The sequence below is a fragment of the Bos indicus x Bos taurus genome, chromosome 22 (assembly GCF_003369695.1).
Source record: "Bos indicus x Bos taurus breed Angus x Brahman F1 hybrid chromosome 22, Bos_hybrid_MaternalHap_v2.0, whole genome shotgun sequence".
Lineage (NCBI taxonomy): Eukaryota > Metazoa > Chordata > Mammalia > Artiodactyla > Bovidae > Bos > Bos indicus x Bos taurus.
In genome coordinates this window covers 52,883,573-52,905,987 of record NC_040097.1, presented here as the reverse complement: position 1 = coordinate 52,905,987, position 22,415 = coordinate 52,883,573, and the positions used below count along the sequence as shown (strand labels likewise).

Genomic DNA, 22,415 nt, shown 5'->3' with positions numbered 1-22,415 from the left:
AACCAACTCTACACTTAAGAATGGCTGAAATGGTAAATTTTATGTTTTGAATATTTTACCACAATGAAAAGAAAAAATAAATACGGCCTAAACACAGGAATGTGGAAGACAGCTCTTAGTTCCTCTGCACAGCTCACTGCAGAAGGGGAAATAAAGAGACAGGAGAACTCTCTACAAACCTCTACAGGAAGAACAAGGGCCTAAAAGCAGGGAAACCTAGCTCAGGGTCATTCCAAATGCCCAAGCTGTGCTAAAAGAGTTACAGTCAAGATTCAACCCCACCACAAGGGACAAGTTCCAGAGCACATTCCTGTACTATGTCTATAGTATCTGTGGCTCAGGGCATGAAATCTCCAGCAAGTGATATACCACTGGCACAAGCAGGGTTATGACTGTTGCAAAAATAATGCAGGAATGAAAAGGAAGCTGACAATGTGTCCTCACAATTAGCTCATAGAAGGGACACTACAGAAGGGTGTCCAGGTTCTTTGTTACTCAATCTTTCTAACTTAAGAATTATCCTTTAAGTCCCATCTATCCTTAATACTAGCCAAACAGCTAACTAACTTAAGTGACGTTGTGAATAAAACATGTTCTTAAAAACTAAATGTGGTGGAGTTTGAAAAAAAAAAAAAATGAAGTGGAATCTTGATTTTACCACTCCCCTTCACCCTCTCTTCTTTTTTAAACATGGAATAAGAGCACTAGAAAACAAGAGGTGGCAAAAAAACTGACTGTAAATTTAGTGCTTGAATATAAATAAAATTTTACCTGACTGTTGGAATCGCCAAACAGGATACACAAATGTGGTACCAACTTGCTGAGGACTAGTGGCTGAGCCCCAAAACTAAATATAATTTGAAAAAAAAAAAGTAAAGAGAATTTGGTTTTAATTAAATAGTAAACAAAACACTGTTATACTTTTTTCTTGTCTGTCTCAATAAGACAAATATGGTGGAGAGCATGAGCATACATCATTCAAACATGAAAAGTATGAGACACAAGCAAAAACTAATCCTAAACAATGTGAGATATGGAAACTTTAATAATCATGACCGACAATGAAAACTGTCAACACATGATCCAACGGAGCAAAATGTTCAACTAATGGCACTCTTAAACCTAGCAACCTATCACTCACTCAGAAAATTTGAACTTTTGTATTAAAATACTGATTTTTTTTTTAAGACTCTGGGTCTTACACAAATTGGCATTCCACTAAAATAAGTAAATTAAAAGATATTTATTTATGCTTACTAATATTTTGATGAGGTCATGGGTTGAAAGCAAACGACAAGGGAGCCAAAAACCACAAAAGCTGTGCGGACTGAATGCACTTACAAGCTCTAGATGGCAGAAAGGACCATAGAGGAGTAAAAGAAATAAAACAAAGGTATAGTTAGAGAAGAGGAAGTAACACTACAGGAAAAATTGAAAGCTCCTACACACTACCTATCTTGCTGCACAGAACTTGAAAAAACTAATCCAGAAAGAGAACAAACGCTTTCGTTTACAATTTCCTCAGACTGGAGCTCTGCGGCATCTCTGCTGTCGGATCTCTGCATACTGTGGCCAGCTGCACTGTCTGATTACCTGGGGGGTTTTACTCAGTCCATGATTTTGGTAACCACCTGCACTGCTCTAGAACGCCTAGGGCAAGTGGCAAAAGGGGGCTGGGGAAATTGGCTACAACAGCTAAAATACCACAGAGTTAAAGAAAACTCCAAATTGGGTCCAGAACAGAAGTAGATTCTAAGTTCTACCAGCATATTTGTTATATGACCATCCATTTCGGGTGGCAACCACTAACATACGAAAGAGAAAAAGAGAAACTTATCAGTGACTAGTAATTTTTAATTAACAACATGAGAGAGCACTTACACACAAAAAAATTAGCAGATAAAGCTATCAAATAAGATAAAAATGCTGGTGACAGAGATCAATTAACAACTATCAACTATTTAAAATCTATTATTTCTATAGCTTTCCTTGTGCTTTGTGAAATCGATACATTGTTTTTTCTAGAAAAATGAAAAACATATTTCAATAATCATAAAACTTACATGTTTAATGTTTCAATAAGACACAGACACACGCCTTCTCGAGATCGAAAATTCTTGTGCTTAAAACCAGAGGCCAACTGTTCCCAAATGTACTATTTGAAAGAAAAGTAAACATGTATAACAAAAAATTAAATTACTCATGTTATAATCTTTTATCTATTCTCGACCGTACTACCAGCCTTACTGACAGCTAAACCTTCCCATGGACTGTTCACTTCTCTGCAAGCTTTTCTAAGCCAAATTTGCACTGATGCTGCTCTCACCCATTTTTAATATCTTAATCACATTTTTAACTTCGATTTTCTATCTTTTACTTTAGATTTCAATTATTCTTGGAAAAACTGTGTCTAATACCTAAAAACCTTAGAACTTCCAAGGACACAGAAATTTCTCTAAGCTTTAGAAACCTTCAGTAACAATGCTACCATTATAAGCCTCGGAGTACTGTCAGCATTTAAAAGGTCCAATGTTGCCTAGCAACTAGTACAGACTGTCACAAGGAATAGGCTTTTTCAACATTTTATAATTCAGGCTGTTTTCCTCTTAACACTGGATCCAAATACAGAAACACATTTGGGCAAATCATTCTATTGCTACCCACCCAGTAATCTTTTCTTTTTGAAAAAGCATAGATAAACCTATACAATCGAAAACAATTACATGGGTTTGTTATAAGAAGGAATTGAGCTTTGTTTTCCCAAACATATAGCCAACTGTCCCAATCAGTCTTTTCTCCACATTTAAGAAACACCACCCTTACCATTGACTAATGTGTACATACACACATATACACAAACTTTCACACATACATACATACAAATGCCTCTTCCTGGACTCTATTCTCCCTGGACTCTGTATTCAATTTCTACTAATATTATTTCTCTCTGCCAAATTTTCTGGAGAGTAACTTACAAGTTTACAAAAAAAAAAGTCTTAAATGTGAATAACCTGACCTATTAACACCATGTCAGAACACTTCTCTATACTTACGTTTATGTCCAAAGACATAAGGATGCCCTTTATAGCACTCATTGTAATAGCATGTCAAAAACAAGTTAAAATTCGAATTGCTAAGCAAGTGTCAAAGGATACTCACCAAGTTATAAATAAGGACTTATATACATATTTATATCTTTATATTCTAGGGTATAAAAAAACAGAGGAAGTCTACTTTTACAACTCAATTCTCCAGATTTTTTAAATAAAATATACATAATACAATTCTTATATTGCATTTTAAGTAACACAATATCATTGTATATTTTGTAAACTGATTTTTTTCCCACTAAAAGTGAGCTACTCTTTAAATATTTGTTTACATGTCACTTTACTCCTCCTTCAAAATACATCCATAAGACCAATTTTTTTCTACCACATTCATAAAACACAGGTACTATCATCTAACATATGCCTTATATAACTAGCAACCACTTGTTACAATAAAAATTTTCTCCCTGTCTCAGTAAGGGTTTCAGAAACTCATATAACCCTCACTGAACACCAATATAATTTGCAGGTAGTGAAAACCAGAAAATCCTAACAAATAATATAATCAGTACACTGTCAAATCACTGAAATCTGTAAGTTAGCTTTTTGAAAAAGCATTAAAGAGCAGAAAATAAGAAAAAGAAAACCCAAAAAATCAAGCAGTTAAATACTGACAACTTTTTAAAAATTTCAATGTCTTTAAAGCATTAGCAATAATTCACTGTTTAAAATTCTAAGTTTCACATCCCTGGGGCTTTATTGACTTGCTGTGATTACCACCTATCTTTACTGTTAGTTAATCATCAATGAGCAGAATCTGAACTTTAAAATGCAGGCTTACCATAGGTGGTGCTACCTGATCCATTAATTTCAGTATCAGAGTCTGAGCTTCATCTCGAACCTTGTCTTTGGCATCTCCCATTCTGTCTACTAAAGCTACAATAACTAGAGAAATGAGGAGAGAAAAGAATAAATATTTATAATTCATCTCCATTTATGAACTGTACTTTACAAAACTACAGACATCAATTATTTCCATAATGAAAAGTTATGAAGCAAACTGTTTCAAGTTCTCTATCCGTGACTCCAATCAAAAATAACTGAAAAGCAAAGTTTCATAAGAATACACACGGTATGATATCCACTTAATAATATTCAAAAAACAGGCAAAACTTACTATTATTCTGTCTAGAGATTCATATAGATGGTTAAGTGCTACAGAGCAGCAAGGGAATGATTATCCCAAGGTCATGACAATAGTCACCTCTGGTAAATAGTGGGAGGTGTCTACAGGAAAGCACTTATAAGGAACTGGAAGAGTTCTAGTTTTTTGACCTGGGCATAGACAGTTGTTGGTTTTACAATTATTCCTTAAATTGTACATGCTTGATATGTATTCTTCTATATGTACAATGTATTACTCAAATGACAAAAAAAAAAAGCCTGGTCCATGAGACTGAGGTCCTTCTCTACTATATCCAAGCCTCTGGCACTATTCCAAGAAAGACGGCTGGAAAGGCAGGTTAGAGTCCATTCCTGGAGAGTTTTCATGGAACAGGCTTCCATAACTATAACTCAACAAAGCACTGTGAAGAAATCATACCTATTGAGGGTGGGGAAGGAGCAAATGGGAGGGTGGCTAGAACTGAAGTTATGGGCTGTAGTCAGCCCATAGGGTAAAAACACCTCATAGTCAAAATTATATTTTTGTAATCCCTTAAATTACCATTTGGAGAAGGCAATGGCACCCCACTCCAGTACTCTTGCCTGGAAAACCCCATGGACGGAAGAGCCTGGTAGGCTGCAGTCTATAGGGTTGCTAAGAGTCAGACATGATGGAGCGACTTCACTTTCACTTTTCATTTTCATGCATTGGAGAAGGAAATGGCAACCCACTCCAGTGTCCTTGCCTAGAGAATCCCAGGGACGGCGGAGCCTGGTGGGCTGCCGTCTATGGGTCGCACAGAGTCGGACACGACTGAAGCGACTCAGCAGCAGCAGCAGCAGCAGCAGCAAGTTACCACTATCACTTAGTGTGGTGATATCAGGTGTGTGACCAAACTACTTAATCTTTTTGTCTTTATCTCCTCAACCCATAAATGTCTGGAGCAGTACTCACCTCAGATTACTGAGATACATGTAAACAACTCAGAAAGTGAGGGACACTGGGTAAACATCAAATGGGTCCCCTACTGCTCCCATCAGCCTACAGGTTCAAAAGCACAGATATTAACTTCTTTTGTTTTTACTGTGATCTTACAGCTACAGCCTTCCTTTCTCTGAGGCCACAGAGGCTGAGGCCTAATTAGTTATTTACAGACATACAATTAAATGTGTAGCTAATGTGATGCCAACGTAGTCTACAATGTAACACTGTCTACAGTGTAACAATCAGAATTGATATAATGATGATTAACAACATTTAAGGGAAGAAGAAACACATCCTTTTTGGAAGAAAATGAAAAGCCAACCATGCAAAATGGAATGATCATCCAAATACCTAAGCTTAATCAAGGAAATGATTATTTAAGGAAACAAAATCTTTGCCATAATAAAAATCATAACCCTAACCATGAGGCAACTGAAGTATCTGTCAGTTGAAACAATATAAATCCTTCTCATCTTTTTTTGATTTTTTTTAACTTATTTACTTATTTGGCTCTGCTGGGTCTTAGCTGTGGCATGCAGGATCTTTAGTTGCTGCATGTAGCATCTAGTTCCCTGACCAGGGATCGAAACTGGGTCCCCTGTATTTGGAGGGCAGTCCTAGACAATGGGCCACTAGCAAAGTCCGAATCCTTCTCATCTTGCTTAGACATATATTGTTAACACTAGAGAAGTTCTCCCACATCTACAGAATTGGCTACTGTGGGACTCTGGTTCTGACAGCTTTGGACAGACAGAGACAAAACAAAACATTTAATAAATGTTAGATATTATTATGTACTATAGCAAGGAGAGATAAGAAAGCCTTCCTTAGCAATCAATGCAAAGAAACAGAGGAAAACAACAGAATGGGAAAGACTAGAGATCTCTTCAAGAAAATTGGAGATATCAAGGGAATATTTCAAGCAAAGATGGGCTCAATAAAGGACAGAAATGGTATGGACCTAACAGAAGCAGAAGATATTAAGAAGAGATGGCAAGAATACACAGAAGAAGTGTACAAAAGAGATCTTCATGACCCAGATAATCTCGATGGCGTGATCAATCACCTAGAGCCAGACATCCTGGAAAGTGAAGTCAAGAGGGCCTTAGGAAGCATCCCTACGAACAAAGCTAGTGGAGGTGACGGAATTTCAGTTGAGCTATTTCAAATCCTAAAAGATGATGCTATGAAAGTGCTGCACTCAATATGCCCAGCAAATATGGAAAACTCAGCAGAGGCCACAGGATTGGAAAAGGTCAGTTTTCATTCCAATCCCAAAGAAAGGCAATGCCAAAGAATGCTCAAACTACCGCACAATTGCACTCATCTCACACACTAGTGAAGTAATGCTCAAAATTCTCCAAGCCAGCCTTCAGTAATATGTGAACTGTGAACTTCCAGATGTTCAAGCTGGTTTTAGAAAAGGCAGAGGAACCAGAGATCAAATTGCCAACATCTGTTGGATCATCGAAAAAGCAAGAGAGTTCCAGAAAAACATCTATTTCTGCTTTACTGACTATGCCAAAGCCTTTGACTGTGTGGATCACAATAAACTGTGGAAAATTCTGAAAGAGATGGGAATACCAGACCACCTGACCTGCCTCTTGAGAAATCTGTATGCAGGTCAGGAAGCAACAGTTAGAACTGGACATAGAACAACAGACTGGTTCCAAATAGGAAAAGGAGAACGTCAAGGCTTATATCGTCACCCTGCTATTTTAACTTATATACACAGTACATCATGAGAAACGCTGGGCTGGAAGAAGCACAAGCTGGAATCAAGATTGCCCGGAGAAATATCAATAACCTCAGATATGCAGATGACACCACCCTTATGGCAGAAAGTGAAGAGGAACTCAAAAGCCTCTTGATGAAAGTGAAAGTGGAGAGTGAAAAAGTTGGCTTAAAGCTCAACATTCAGAAAACGAAGATCATGGCATCTGGTCCCATCACTTCATGGCAAATAGATGGGGAAACAGTAGAAATAGTGGCTGATTTTATATTTTGGGCTCCAAAATCACTGCAGATGGTGACTATAGCCATGAAATTAAAAGACGCTTACTCCTTGGAAGGAAAGTTATGACCAACCAAGATAGCATATTGAAAAGCAGAGACAACAAAGTCTGTCTATTCAAGGCTATGGTTTTTCCAGTAGTCATGTATGGATGTGAGAGTTGGACTATAAAAAAAGCTGAGCGCCGAAGAATTGATGCTTTTTAACTGCGGTGTTGGAGAAGACTTTTGAGAGTCCCTTGGACTGCAAGGAGATCCAACCAGTCCATCCTAAAAGAGATCAGTCCTGGGTGCTCTTTGGAAGGACTGATGTTGAAGTTGAAACTCCAATACTTTGGCCACCTGATGCAAAGAGCTAACTCACTGGAAAAGATCCTGACGCTGTGAAAGATTGAGGGCAGGAGGAGAAAGAGATGACAGAGGATGAGATGGTTGGATGGCATTACTGACTCAATGGACACGAGTTTGGGTAGACTCTGGGAGTTGGTGATGGAGAGGGAGGCCTGGAGTGCTGCGGTTCATGGGGTCACAAAGAGTCTGACACGACTGAGCGACTGAACTGAACTGAAGCACTGAATTATCTCATTTAATCCTCATAACAACCCTATGAAATAGAGTAGGTCCATTGGATGAAGAAGGTCCAGAGGCATTTTAAGTACCTGGATCAAGGTCACACAAGTAGCAAGTAGTGAAAACCAGGATTTAAGTAATCTTCTAGGTCACCGTCATAATTAATTCCATTTATTTGTACCTGAGGTGGTGTGTGTGTATGTGTATTAACAACCACATGACAATAATGGGAAAATAAAAATAGACACATCATTCCTGAGTGGTTGAGTTTAACTCCAAAGAGAAAATAAAGGGACTTTCCTGGTGGTCCAGTGGTTAAGACTGCTTGCTTCCACTGCAGGGTTTTATACCTGGTGGGAGATCTGAGATCTCCTAAACTGCAGTCAAAAAAAAAATTTGACCCAAACAGGAGCTCACTTCAATTTAAAAACTAAAATTTATAAACAACAAAATCAAAAAACTTCACACTACATAAACTGCAGACTTACAGCTATTAACAAAATTTCATAAATATTTTGCACTAGAATCCCTTTTTAATATATATACTCTTGGAGTCAAATAGAACAAGATTTATTTCTAGCTCTACTGGTTATTTGTTTACGTAAGATAGGAAACTTCTCTTAGTTCAAAGATTTTCTCGTCTGTAAAATAAGGAGGGATCCAGGTCTATACCTCACATGGCGAGTGAGAGAATAAGTAAAACTGGTAAAAAGCACCTGTGCCAAGACCATAACGAGCATTCAGAAGTGTCAGCACTCTTCCTGACAGATCTGTATATAATGACCTCCAAATTATGTATTATTCAACATATGCAATCAATAATCACTGGGAATCCAAAACAGAGCTTTTCACTCTGTAAACTCTCAAAAAGAACTTGTTAAACAAATAAATACATTTATCATAGACTGGAATTTGGACAGTGAAACATGAAAGGAGTTAGTATATTTTATTAGTTAGTATAAACACAGAAGCATAGCTGTATTATTTTATTCTCTTAGCATTCTATAAGATGCAAACCATTTACAAGATGCAAATCTGAGGACCATGTACCCTGACTGCTCTAATACTTTCTACAACATCATTTTGGACTAAAACTTATCTGTTTAAGATTTGTAAATATCTTTAAATATCTTTACTGGATTTTGTTTTCATAAAGTTCCCTGGCAGTCCAGTAGTTAGGACTCCCTGTTTTCACTGCCAAGGGGCCAGGTTCAATCCGCGGTTGGGGAACTAGGATCCTGCAACCTGCATGACCAAGGGTGGTAGTGGCAGGGAGGGGACAGACAAAAAATAACCAAGGCCGGTGGTCAGTGTTAAATTAAATTGTGTTTTGGGGAGGTTTGAACATTTAATTTTTCCATAAAACATCTAGTAACCAAAGAAAATGTAAATATACTAATGAATTACATTAATAGAGTCCATACTCTTTTTGGTACTAGAACTGACCATGGATCCCAATTTTCCTAAAACTTCACTATTACTATAAAAAGATTAAAAATATCTGTAACAATAGTTAATAACCTAAGTGTATCAAAAGAAAAACAGTATCACTCATATCAAGTTACATATATCCAAGGTTACAGGTTATGTTATCAAAAAAAAAAAAACCTCCAAAACATAACTGAATTCAATTTCCTTTCAAGGAAAGGCTTCTAAAATGGTTTGGCTGAGATTTAAGACGGAGTAAAACAAGAAAGTGTTAGTTGCTTAGTCATGTTCGATGTGGAATTCTCCAGGCAAGAATAGTGGACTGGGTAGTCATTCTCTTCTCGAGGGGCTCTTCCCAACCCAGGGATAGACTCCGGGTCTCCTGCATTGCAGGCAGATTCTTCAAGTCAACTCTGGGATTCTTAGTCTACTAATATATTTCTCTAAGAGCACAAAGATACACTACAGCCTATCTTGTAGAGGTAATTTGTCACACAAATTAGAAATAATTATTTGAGGATAATCTTTCATTTATGTAAAGCAGAGAAGCCCAGTAAATGGATAAAAAATAGGCATTCAATAAATGGTAGCAAAACTGTGATTAAATATTCCTATTACATCACACTGACTCTGAAATAATAACAAGCTCACGTTTCACTAAGAACAATAATGAACACTTAGGGTTTAGAGTGAAAACAACACTAACAGTAAATGCATAGGGGTAAACAAAAAGAGTAAGAGATTAACAGATAAAAAGCTATACACATAAGACTATGTAGTTATGTGGAAAATATATACAAAAAGCACTAGCCAACAAAAACAACTTAATGTAATTAATTAATTTTTAAGGGTATAGAATCATGAAGTAAAGAAAAATTCAGTACTGGGTGAGATTAATCTGAAAAACCCCTACATACTAAAATCAGAAGTAAATCATTAAAAGAGAAAGGAAGGACCCTGGAGAAAAGAAGATTTGAAAAAGAAAAAACAGCATAGCAGAGGCATAAACAAGTTAAGCCAGAACTAACAAGAGTGAGCAAGTTTTTGATTAACAAAAGTGGACACTATTTACTGACGATCACAGATAAATAAGGCTGCTGAGGTGGAGAAGAGTCATACGGGCTGAGAAGACTGAAACTCCAAGGACAGCAAAATCAGAAGTAAGTTTTAAAAACAGGATAGTCCTGGGAGGCAACAAATGAGGATTCTGGTCCTAATATTTCCACAGTACCTAAATTCCAGCAGTCAGTACATACATCAAACTACATCTGGTTATGTGTGAGAAGTAAGTGAGATATGGAATACCCAGAATTACTCTGAAGTCTGAAATATTGTCTGCAAAACTAGTAGGGCAGGGGTCACAAATTCAGATGCCTACAGTCAAGGAGGTGCCAGAAACACCAAAAACGAACCAGATCCAAGAACTGCAGTATTCCAACCTGTGTATTATAACCAAGATTCCAGTTATGAGGAGACAAGAGGAAATGGCAGGAACTTAAGCGCTGGAAAGCTCGTGACCCAAAGAGGAAGCTACAGCAGAGCTTCTATAGACATTCGTATGTGGGAATGCAAAGACGATCAGGGTTGCTGCATTGGCCAATTTTCAAGACAAGCTGCAAATATGAATTTTTATGTAAAATTTCCTAAATGTTAATTCAAATTACTTTAAGATAAGACATAAGCAAGTAACACATGTTAACATCTATCATAGGATTTTAACCAAGAGATTGACAGTTTCAAAAATCATCTTTTCAGAAGCAATTCATACAAAGATTGAATTGGAACCAGGTATTAGTTTTCATTCCAATCCCAAAGAAAGGCAATGCCAAAGAATGCTCAAACTACTGCACAATTGCACTCATCTCACATGCTAGTAAAGTAATGCTCAAAATTCTCCAAGCCAGGCTTCAGCAATATGTGAACCGTGAACTTCCTGATGTTCAAGCTGGTTTTAGAAAAGGCAGAGGAACCAGAGATCAAATTGCCAACATCTGCTGGATCATGGAAAAAGCAAGAGAGTTCCAGAAAAACATCTATTTCTGCTTTATTGACTATGCCAAAGCCTTTGACTGTGTGGATCACAATAAACTGTGGAAAATTCTGAAAGAGATGGGAATACCAGACCACCTGACCTGCCTCTTGAGAAATCTGTGTGCAGGTCAGGAAGCACCAGTTAGAACTGGACATAGAATAACAGACTGGTTCCAACTAGGAAAAGGAGTACATCAAGGCTGTATACTGTCACCCTGTTTATTTAACTTATATGCAGAGTACATCATGAGAAACGCTGGACTGGAAGAAACACAAGCTGGAATCAAGATTGCTGGGAGAAATATCAATAAGCTCAGATATGCAGATGACACCACCCTTATGGCAGAAAGTGAAGAGGAACTCAAAAGCCTCTTGATGAAAGTGAAAGTGGAGAGTGAAAAAGTTGGCTTTAAGCTCAACATTCAGAAAACGAAGATCATGGCATCCGGTCCCACCACTTCATAGGAAATAGATGGGGAAACAGTGGAAACAGTGTCAGACTTTATTTTTCTGGGCTCCAAAATCACTACAGATGGTGATTGCAGCCATGAAATTAAAAGACGCTTACTCTTTGGAAGGAAAGTTATGACCAACCTAGATAGCATATTCAAAAGCAGAGACATTACTTTGCCAACAAAGGTTTGTCTAGTCAAGGCTATGGTTTTTCCTGTGGTCATGTATGGATGTGAGAGTTGGACTGTGAAGAAGGCTGAGTGCCGAAGAAATGATACTTTTGAACTGTGGTGTTGGAGAAGACTCTTGAGAGTCCCTTGGACTGCAAGGAGATCCAACCAGTCCATTCTGAAGGAGATCAGCCCTGGGATTTCTTTGGAAGGAATGATGCTAAAGCTGAAACTCCAGTACTTTGGCCACCTCATGCGAAGAGTTGACTCATTGGAAAAGACTGATGCTGGGAGGGATTGGGGGCAGGAGGAGAAGGGGAAGACTGAGGATGAGATGGCTGGAATGGCATCACTGACTCGATGGACGTGAGTCTGAGTGAACTCCGGGAGTTGGTGATGGACAGGGAGGCCTGGCGTGCTGCGATTCATGGGGTCGCAAAGAGTCAGACACAACTGAGCGACTGATCTGATCTGATTGATTAAAAAGGAAATAATACAGATAGGGACAGTTACTAACATACTTCCGTTGAAAGGAGAGGCAGTAAAAATAAAGGCATATATTGGCAGAATTGAGTGGTATACTGAACATGAAGCTGACAAAAGATAATTTGAAAATAAGGATGATGGTATACTGTGAGGCATTAACTGAATCCATAAAAGAAATCACAAACATCTGAGGCTATTCTTAAATACATTTCTATATAATAGGACCAAATCCACTTATTGAAGCACTCCAGAAGGCACACAAAGGTCACTTCGGTTGAAAAGGCAAGTCAAGCCCAGTCTGCCACCTAACTTCTATACACAAGTGTGACAGTGGCGCAGCACTCTGGACTGCAGACACACCACAAGTGCTGGTCGGAGCATGGCCAGCAGCCCAGGGCCAGTCTACAAACATCTTGTGGTCAAGACAGTGAGTGTTTCTAAAACACGGTTTGGAAACAATATGACCAAAGTAAATTTTACATTTGTTGACTCTCACAATAAAAATTGAGCCTTGTATTTTTTTTCATTTCATTTCACTATAATTTATTTGTACTGTATTTTATAAAATACTGGTCTGCAATAGACTAGCAATGAAAAAACTGGTCCTTCACCACAGATAAGACTGAAAAGTGGTGCTGCAAATTATGTTACAAATTATTAATATGTTACAAAAAAGTAAAAGATACAGTAAAAAAAAATTGAAATAAGAAGTAAAAATCTATTAGATGTATATTCGATAATTTTTTTGCTTTTGTGTTTGTCTCAAAGGAAACATATTTATTTAAATAGGCTTTCAGACCACCTGACCTGCCTCTTGAGAAACCTATATGCAGGTCAGGAAGCAACAGTTAGAACCGGACATAGAACAACAGACTGGTTCCAATTAGGAAAAAGAGTACATCAAGGCTGTATATTGTCACCCTGCTTATTTAATTTACATGCAGAGTACATCATGAGAAACGCTGGGCTGGAAGAAACACAAGCTGGAATCAAGATTGCCAGGAGATTTATCAATCACCTCAGATATGCAGATGACACCACCCTTATGGCAGAAAGTGAAGAGGAACTAAAGAGCCTCTTGATGAAAGTGCAAGAGGAGAGTGAAAAAGTTGGCTTAAAGCTCAACATTCAGAAAACGAAGATCATGGCATCTGGTCCCATCACTGCATGGGAAATAGATGGGGAAACAGTGGAAACAGTGTCAAATTTTATTTTTTTGTGCTCCAAAATCACTGAAGATGGTGACTGCAGCCATGAAATTAAAAGACACTTACTCCTTGGAAGGAAATTTATGACCAACTTAGACAGCATACTGAAAAGCAGAGATATTACCTTGCCAACAAAGGTCCATCTAGTCAAGGCTATGGTTTTTCCAGTGGTCATGTATGGATGTGAGAGCTGGACTGTGAAGAAAGCTGAGGGCCAAAGAATTGATGCTTCTGAACTGTGGTGTTGGAGAAGACTCTTGAGAGTCCCTTGGACTGCAAGGCGATCCAACCAGTCCATCAGTCCTGGGTGTTCACTAGAAGGACTGATGCTGAAGCTGAAACTCCAATACTTTTGCCACCTCATGCAAACAAAGAGTTGACTGATTGGAAAAGACCCTGATGCTGGGAGGGATGGGGGCAGGAGGAGAAGGGGACGACAGAGGATGAGATGGCTGGATGGCATCACCGACTTGATGGACATGAGTTTGAGTGAACTCTGGGAGCTGGTAATGGACAGGGAGGCCTGGAGGTGGGCTGTGATTCATGGGGTTGCAAAAAGTCGGACACAACTGAGCAACTGAACTGAACTGAACTGAAAATCTTTCATGTCTCAGCAAATTAAAATATTAAGTAGTAGATCTCTGAATTGTATACAATTACATTTGTGCATTTACAGAGAACTAATTCTGTTAAACAAAAACTATGAAAAAGTCAGTATGTGAAACACTAAAATAATTTGTAAATAAAATGAACTTACCCATTGCTACATAGGACTTAAATCGTGTTGATAATCTGTCCACAAAGGCACTTAAAATTTCCAATCCCATTAATGAGACCTACAGATAGAAAGAAATTTTAATGAATACAAATTACAGATGTATAACAATATGTAACTGTGACATAAAGTTCTTCATCTATTACCACTGAAATATTCAGGGTGAACAGTCATGAGCTTAGGGCACGCTATTCTTAAATGGCCAATAACAATAATAATATGCAAATGCAGGAAGATAGTGATATAGCCTATTTGGCAAAATATTAATAACTGCTGAATTAGGTAAAGGGTACACAGGAGTTCACGGACTATATCTGCAAGTTTCCTGTAATGTTGAAATGTTTCTTAAATGAAACATTTAAGCAAAAACAGCACATTTCATTACAGAGGAATTCCAGCTTCTGTCTAGGATGAAGAAACTGGAAACAATGATCACTCCCACTGTAAACAAGAAAAAGCCAAATAATCTACAAAACCGTAACTATTCTTGAATCCATTTAGAAAGCTATGGTTGTAGAATCATCATCTAGCTTGAAATCTTAAGGAAAGACAGATGCCAAGGAGAGATGAGACATAAGCAGTAGGTCACATGTGGAAGAGGACATAAGATGAAGCCACAGTACAAGTGGGTAAAAAGAATTCAGGTATATTCAACTCCTTGTTAATACCTGAGTGTGGGTTAGCGTGAAAATACAGAAACCTATTAGCGGCAGACACAAGGAGAGTTCACGTCTACTTGCAGGCTTTCTCCACAAACCTCCACTAGACACTCACAATTAAGACTGAGAACAGGGTGGGAGATCAGAGAAAGTCTCTTGGTAGTTACAAGTCTTGGTAGAAACGAGTAGCTACCTCTGCAAGCAAATCACAAACCTTTTCCAGCTCCTTGTCCTATAAGAAACAAAAGTTTGAAGCTACAGATGGAAAGAGAAACACTGTTATCCTCCTGACAGAGGTAAAAACTAACAACTACTAAGAGAAAAGGGAAAAAAAAAAAAAGCCTTCTACTTCAAGGGCAGGAGCAGGAAACCACGCTGGGCTCTCGTGGTTAAAGCTCTCCAGGTGAGGAGGGACAGGATTTCTGACAGAGCTTTACCTTAAGGGTCAGGGACAGAGGGTTCCTAAGACTGAAGCTGGGCCAGGAAAACAGAATAGCCCCACTACTCATAAACGAGGCAGCAAGGTAAGAAGAAGCAACCGCAGTTTACCACTGGGGAAAGGAGAAAACCCCTCTCTGAAGTACAAGAAAAAAGAGACAGCCTAAAGTGTATGTAGAGGATTTACAAGCTGGAATCAAGACTGCAAGAAGTATCAACAGCCACAGATATATAGATGATACTACTCTAATGGCAAAAAATAAAGAACTAAAAGAGCCTCTTGATGAGGGTGATAGACAAGAGTGAAAAGTCTGTCTTCAAACTCAACATTCAAAAAACTAAGATCATGGCATCTAGTCCCATCATTTCATGGCAAATAGAAGAGGAAAAAGTGGAAGCAGTGACAGATTTTATTTTCTTGGGCTCCAAAAATCACTGTGGATAGTGACTGCAGCCATGAAATTAAAAGATGCTTGCTCCTTGGAAGAAAAGCTATGACAAACCTAGACAGCATATTAAAAAGCAGAGACACCACTTTGCTGAGAAAGGTCCATCTAGTCAAAGCTATGGTTTGTCCAGTAGTCATGTATGGATGTGAGAGTTGGACCATAAAGAAGGCTGAGCGCTGAAGAATCAATGCTTTCGAATCGTGGTGCTGGAGGAGACTCTGGAGAGTCCCTTGGACTGCAAGGATATCCAACCAGGCAATCCTAAAGGAGATCAACCCTGAATATCTACTGGAACAACAGATGCAGAAGCTGAAGCTCTTGTACTTTGGCCACCTGATGTGAAGAGTCAACTCAATGGAAAAGACCCTGATGCTGGGAAAGACTGAAGGCAAAAGAAGGGGGCAGCAGAGGATGAGATGGTTAGATAGCATCATTGACTGAATGAACATGAATGTGAACAAACTCCAGGAGATAGAGGAGGACAGAGGAGCCTGGCACGCTGCAGTCTATGGGGTCACAAAGAGTCAAACACGACTTAGCAACTGAACAACAACAACAAAGTTGGGGGGTGGGTGCAGAAACAATGAGGACTCAACAATTCCACTCCTAGGTATATACCCAAAGGGATTAAAGCAGGACATAGATGCTTGCATGCCAATGTCATTATACATCATTCATCACAGCCCAAAGGTAGAAAAGCCCAAATGGCCATCAGATTGGTAAATAAACAAAATGTGGTATATGCATGCAATCAAATACAATTTGGCCATAAACAGTAATGACTGATGGGCTTCATGGTGACTCAGACAGTAAAGAATCTGCCTGCAATGCGGGGGACGAGGGTTGGGAAGATCCCCTGGAGGGCATGGCAACCCACTCCAGTATTCCTGCCTGGAGAATCCCTAGGGACAGGGGAGCCTGGCGAGCTACAGTCCATGGAGGTGCAAAGGGTCGGACCTGACTGAGCGACTAAGCACACAGCAGGGTAATGACCAACACAAGCTGCAACATGGACCAACCTTGAAAACCTTCTGAGGAGTGAAAAAGCCAGACACAAACGGTTACATGTTGTGTGATTCAGCTTCTCAGAAATGTCCAGAACAAACAAATCCAAACAGAGAAAGTAGATGAGTAGTGCTTAGGGCTAGTGGATGTAGGGGGTAGGGAGGTAACAGCTAAATGGTACAGGGGTTTTTTTTGAGGTAATGAAAATGCTCCAAAATCGACTGTGCTGACGGTCATGCATACCTGCAAATACACTAAAAAACAATGAGGTGTGCATCTGAAACGAGGGAACCGTGTAACATGTGAATTACATCAATAAAGCTATTAAAAACTTAACTGGAAGTGCACAGTCACACTCATACACAAAATTTCATAGATGATGAAAGCAATATCTGAAAAAAGCAGGAAAAACACGCACTCTTAGTAAGAGCTCACTTAGGAATCTATCCTGAAGATACACCAGCAAAATTATGAGAAGACACAAAAAGACTAATGCAAGAGACTGCAAACTACCCAAATGTTCATCAGTATGAGACAGATTCAAAAATTATGGTCCATCCACACTACTGAGTACTATGACACTTTAAAAATAAAACTGAGGGCTACCCAACTTTTGCTTTGCAATGAACTCCAAGATACATTAAGTGAAAAAAGCAAGTTGGAGAGACACATATTTAATATATATTTAAAAATGGGACTACAGGTCGGGGGTGGAAGGGAGGCTCAACAGCAAGGGAATATATGTATACTTAGAGCTGATTCACGTAGTAGAAAGTAACACAATGTTGTAAAGCAATTTTCCTCCAATTAAAAAATTTTAATTAAAAGAAATTTTAAAGGAGGGCTACAAATATTAAGGGATATAGTTATGAATGTTTAAAAAATAACAACAATGGAAAGATAATCAGAAAAAAATAATTTTATGGCTGGGAATAGGGTATAAGTCACAGACAAAGAAAACAGACTACTTTGAATATACCTTCTTTGCAGCAATAACTAATTTCATTGAAAATGAAATAAAATAAGTAAACATAATGGGATGTTAGTCACTCAGTCATGTCCAACTCTTTGAGACCCCATGAACTCTGTAGCCCACCCAGGCTCCTCTGTCCACGGAATTCTCCAGCCAAGAATCCTGGAGTGGGTTGCCATTGCTTTCTCTAGGGATCTTCTCGACCCAGGGATCAACCCTAGGTCTCCCACACTGCAGGTAGATTCTTAACCATCTGAGTCACCAGGAAGCCCAAGTAAACTGAAATGTATACTCAATTAACAGCATAACCACACAGAAGACTATTCCAAGTGACTAAAATAAAGCAATTTGACTGTCCCTCTCTAGTGGGATATACCCTAAAGACAAAAACAAAACTCTGCCAAAGAGAAACTGTCAATGTTATTTAGAATTTCTGTTGATAAAAGGAGATATAGATGGAAGATATATAAAAATAGCAAAAACTGCAGTCTTGAATCTGAATATCAGTATGAACTGAAGAAATATTATTCTTTAAAATTAAAAAATCTAGAAACAAAGATCAAATGAGTAACAATAAGTTCCATGAGCACCTACGTTGTAGTTTCCACATACCATTTCCCACAAAAAGGAACCAAGTAGCTGATTCCAGGGCAGGAGCAGGAATATGATCTCATGATACCAGAGAGCAAAGACTACCAAAGATTCTTAGGGTCATCTGATAGAACAGTTTGGATATTAGTAAGAATAATAACTGGGAACTTCCCTGAAGATTCAGTGGTTAAGACTCCACCCTTCCACTGTAGGGGACATGGGTTCAATCCCTGGTTAAGGAACTTGAAATGTATTAGACATATTTAAATGCAAGACTTCGTATGATAATAAAAACTATCTGGCCAACACTGAAGCATGCTAGTTACTTTTACCTCATTATTTTCACAATTAGTAAATAAAGAAAGAAATTATACAAACTATACGAAAGGAATGAAACAAGGTTCAGAATTTAGAGTTCCAGAATATCACAATCACTGACAGTAATGCCACTTGTAAAGTCTGAACCACCAGCAACCACACACCAGTAGTGGTCTGAATTGGCAGTGGTAACATTTACAGCAACATGGACTGGGGCAGCCATCTGACTAGCATTATGTCTCCCTGGGTAATCAGGCTGGCACATTTATACACTGAAACATTTTATCTCATTGTAACTATATGTAATTTTCCTTTATAGTACAGTGAGAACATACTGGGGATTTTTAAAAATGATGTGTATTGAGTATTATCTATAAACTTTATTTCAGGATTGTAAGGGGGAGCATTAAAAGAGGGTGCTGGCAGCTTCCCTGGCAGTCTAGTGGTTAAGACACCATACTTTCATTGCAGGAGGCATGCGTTTGATCCCTGGTCAGGGAACTAAGATCCCACATGCCACATGGCACAGCCAAAAAAAAAAAAAGAGGGGGCACTAAATTGGACAGGGTTCACAATCACTACCCTACAGAACTCTCATACACACATACAGGTGACAATGCAAAAGAACAATGTGAATAGTAAAAAGTTAAAAACCTGGATGTTCTTCCAATGTGGCAGGCAAGCGAAAAAGACAAGATCCATATATACAGACAGACTTCAAACAAAAAAAATAGTATACTGTAAGAAATTGATGGTTTATAAGATATACAATCAAGGTTTTGCTAACACTGGAAGGTGGCATCATCCTTCAGATGGTAAAAGAGCTGTGATTTTGTATTACAAGAAAAGACTTGAAATCCTAGCATGTTACTAGCCCAGCACTACACAGTTATAATATAAATGCTATTTAGTGTTCTTCCCATTTTGAGAGTCTACTTATTACATTTACAGACAGACAAAATAAAAAAGAGTAGAGATGACAAGTGATAGGATGTTGAAGAGGTTTACCAAAGTACAGAAAAGGAAAGGAAAATTCTAATGTCCCTTGGTTCAAGTACTCTACCAATTTACCAGGTCTAGGACCTAAGCCAAAACACTGACATCTTTTCTACACAATGAGGAAACAGTACTGGCTTTCTAAGGCCACCTTAAAGATGAAATGAGATAATGGAAACAAAGCACAGAGACAATGCGTGGTACTCACCAAGGGCTCTTCAAATGGTGGTTATCATATTTAACTACATTTTACAAGGAACATTTTACAAGGTTTATTGCTATAACACCATTTTTAAATTTGGTTTTTCCAGTGGTCATGTATGGATGTGAGAGTTGGACTGTGAAGAAAAGCTGAGTGCTGAAGAATTGATGCTTTTGAACTGTGGTGTTAGAGAAGACTCTTGAGAGTCCCTTGGACTGCAAGGAGATCCAACCAGCCCATTCTGAAGCAGATCAGTCCTGGGTGTTCTTTGGAAGGACTGATGCTGAAGCTGAAACTCCAGTTTCAGCTTTTTGGCCACCTCAAGAGTTGACTCATTGGAAAAAGACTCTGATGCTGGGCGGGATTGGGGGCAGGAGGAGAACAGGACGACAGAGGATGAGATGGCTGGATGGCATCACCAACTCAACGGACATGAGTTCGGGTGAACTTCAGGAGTTAGTGATGGACAGGGAGGCCTGGTGTGCTGTGATTCATGGGGTCGCAAAGAGTCGGACACGACTGAGCAACCGAGCTGAACTGAACTGAAAATCACAGGACTTACCAAAATCAAATGCCAGAGCATATATATTTTATATAATGTACATACCTATCCACACATTTTTAAACCTTTAATTAATGATTTCTCCACTCAGCTGAAGATCCCAACTGCTGGTTTAACATCTCAACTTGGATGTCAAACCACCTTCTCAAACCTAACTTTTTACTTCCTTCACCTGACTTGTTTTCTCAGTCTTCCCCATTTCAGTAAACACTACCCTCTATTAGTGCTTAAGCAATGCAGTGACCCCCAATTCCTCTCTCTCAACCCTCATACTCAATGCCGTTGGCTCTACCATTAAATCACACCCCAATCTCTCACTTCTCAAGTACTGCCACTGTTACCTAACCAGTCTGAGCCACCAACTCTCCGATTCTTTTGCTGCTTTAACTGTCCACTCCTCACAAAGATGGCAACCACTCCAGTACTCTTGCCTAGAAAATTCCATGGACTGAGGAGCCTGGTAGGCTACAGTCCATGGGGTCACAAAGAGCCGGACTCGGCTGAGCAACTTCCCTCACTTCACTCACCTCACAAAGCAGCCAAACCTCTAAGTAAAAACCCTCTAATGATTTAGAATAAAATCCTATACAGCTCTTTCTACCTGCCTCCCCAGTTTCACCTCTTTGAACACCTCAACTCACTTAGAAACTCTAGCCACACTGGCCTACTTTATGTTCCTCAGCAGAACTAAGTTCTCTGCATTTGTGGTTTCCTCTGCCCAAAGGCATTCTTCACTCCTATATTTCTTTCCTAAACGTACTCAAATTTCATCTCACTTCCTTTACATCCCAAACAGTCTCATCTTCGCCTCATTCTTTCACATCAGTTGATTCATAAGCACTTATTACATGGAACAAATCTGTATACCCATCTGCCTTCCTCTTTCTAATAGGATCTCCGTGACAGCAGCAATCTCACTCCCCTCAGTGAGGTCTTCACCGACAACTTAAAATTCACACATCTGCATCCTACCCAATGCTTCTATTCCCTTCACTGCTTTTCTCCAAAGCATTTATCATCATCTAAAACAGAAGAGACTCCAGTTATTTATCTTGTTTATTCCTCAGCCCCCACGAGAATCCAAGCACACAAAGGCAAGGACTTCTGTCATTTTTTCATTCTTGTATCCCAGTGCCAAGAAGAATATCTGTACATCGTAGGTCCTCATGTAATAATGTTAGTCGCTCGGTTGTGTCCGACTCTTAGTGACCCCGTGAACTATATATATAGCCCACCATGCTCCTCTGTCCATGGGTCTTCAGGCAAGAATAATGGACTGGGTTGCCACCCCCTTCTGTATCTCAAGTGCCCAGAGGAGTGTCTGCACATTGTAGGTCCTTACTTAACACCCAACTGAAGCTGAGTGAATAAGCCTTTCTAGTCTTGTCCATAGGTGGGTTCTCAATATCTGGAAAAATACTTAGCATTAAGTATACGCACTCAAATTCACTGAAGCAATGAATGTTATTAAAGACACTCAAATTGTGAAGTACTAACAAATCCGAAGAAAAACTATTTTGTTCAGCATAATTTGAAATTTAAGTACACTTCTATTTGTGTGTATATTCAAAAAACTGATACACTTTTTTTCAAAAGATTTCAATAGTCATTGTACCTTCAGTAAAAAATGATGACTTAGCTTGGTAACTCAGTATATAAATTTAAAATAAACTAATTAGAATGCCTTCTCCGGAACAATGTCAGAAAAGGTCTTATAGAATTCAGTAGAAAGGAGAGGAATAATGATTCAGGCAGGAGAGATCCAAATTGATGAATTCATGTCCTTGAGAAGACAAGAGGGCATGGATACACACGCCTTCAATACCCATATGGAGGAACTGGTAGAAGTGAGAAAGGCTCACTTCCATAACAGAAAAGGCAGAGTGACA

The 22,415-nt window shown here is 38.8% G+C and overlaps 1 protein-coding gene across 28 annotated transcripts in view; it reads right to left on the bottom strand.

Moving 5' to 3' along the window:
- The window catches only part of CLASP2 (cytoplasmic linker associated protein 2), a 174,887-nt gene that overhangs the window by 150,339 nt on the left and 2,133 nt on the right, over nucleotides 1–22,415 (bottom strand). For all 28 annotated transcript variants that reach the window (XM_027523035.1, XM_027523017.1, XM_027523024.1 and 25 more), the window contains exons 2-5: nucleotides 14,316–14,394; nucleotides 3,892–3,995; nucleotides 2,064–2,155; nucleotides 772–847 (exon numbers count right to left, since the gene is read on the bottom strand). In XM_027523035.1, coding sequence (XP_027378836.1) covers nucleotides 772–847; nucleotides 2,064–2,155; nucleotides 3,892–3,995; nucleotides 14,316–14,394 — 351 coding nt within the window. The remainder of the gene's footprint in view (nucleotides 1–771; nucleotides 848–2,063; nucleotides 2,156–3,891; nucleotides 3,996–14,315; nucleotides 14,395–22,415) is intronic.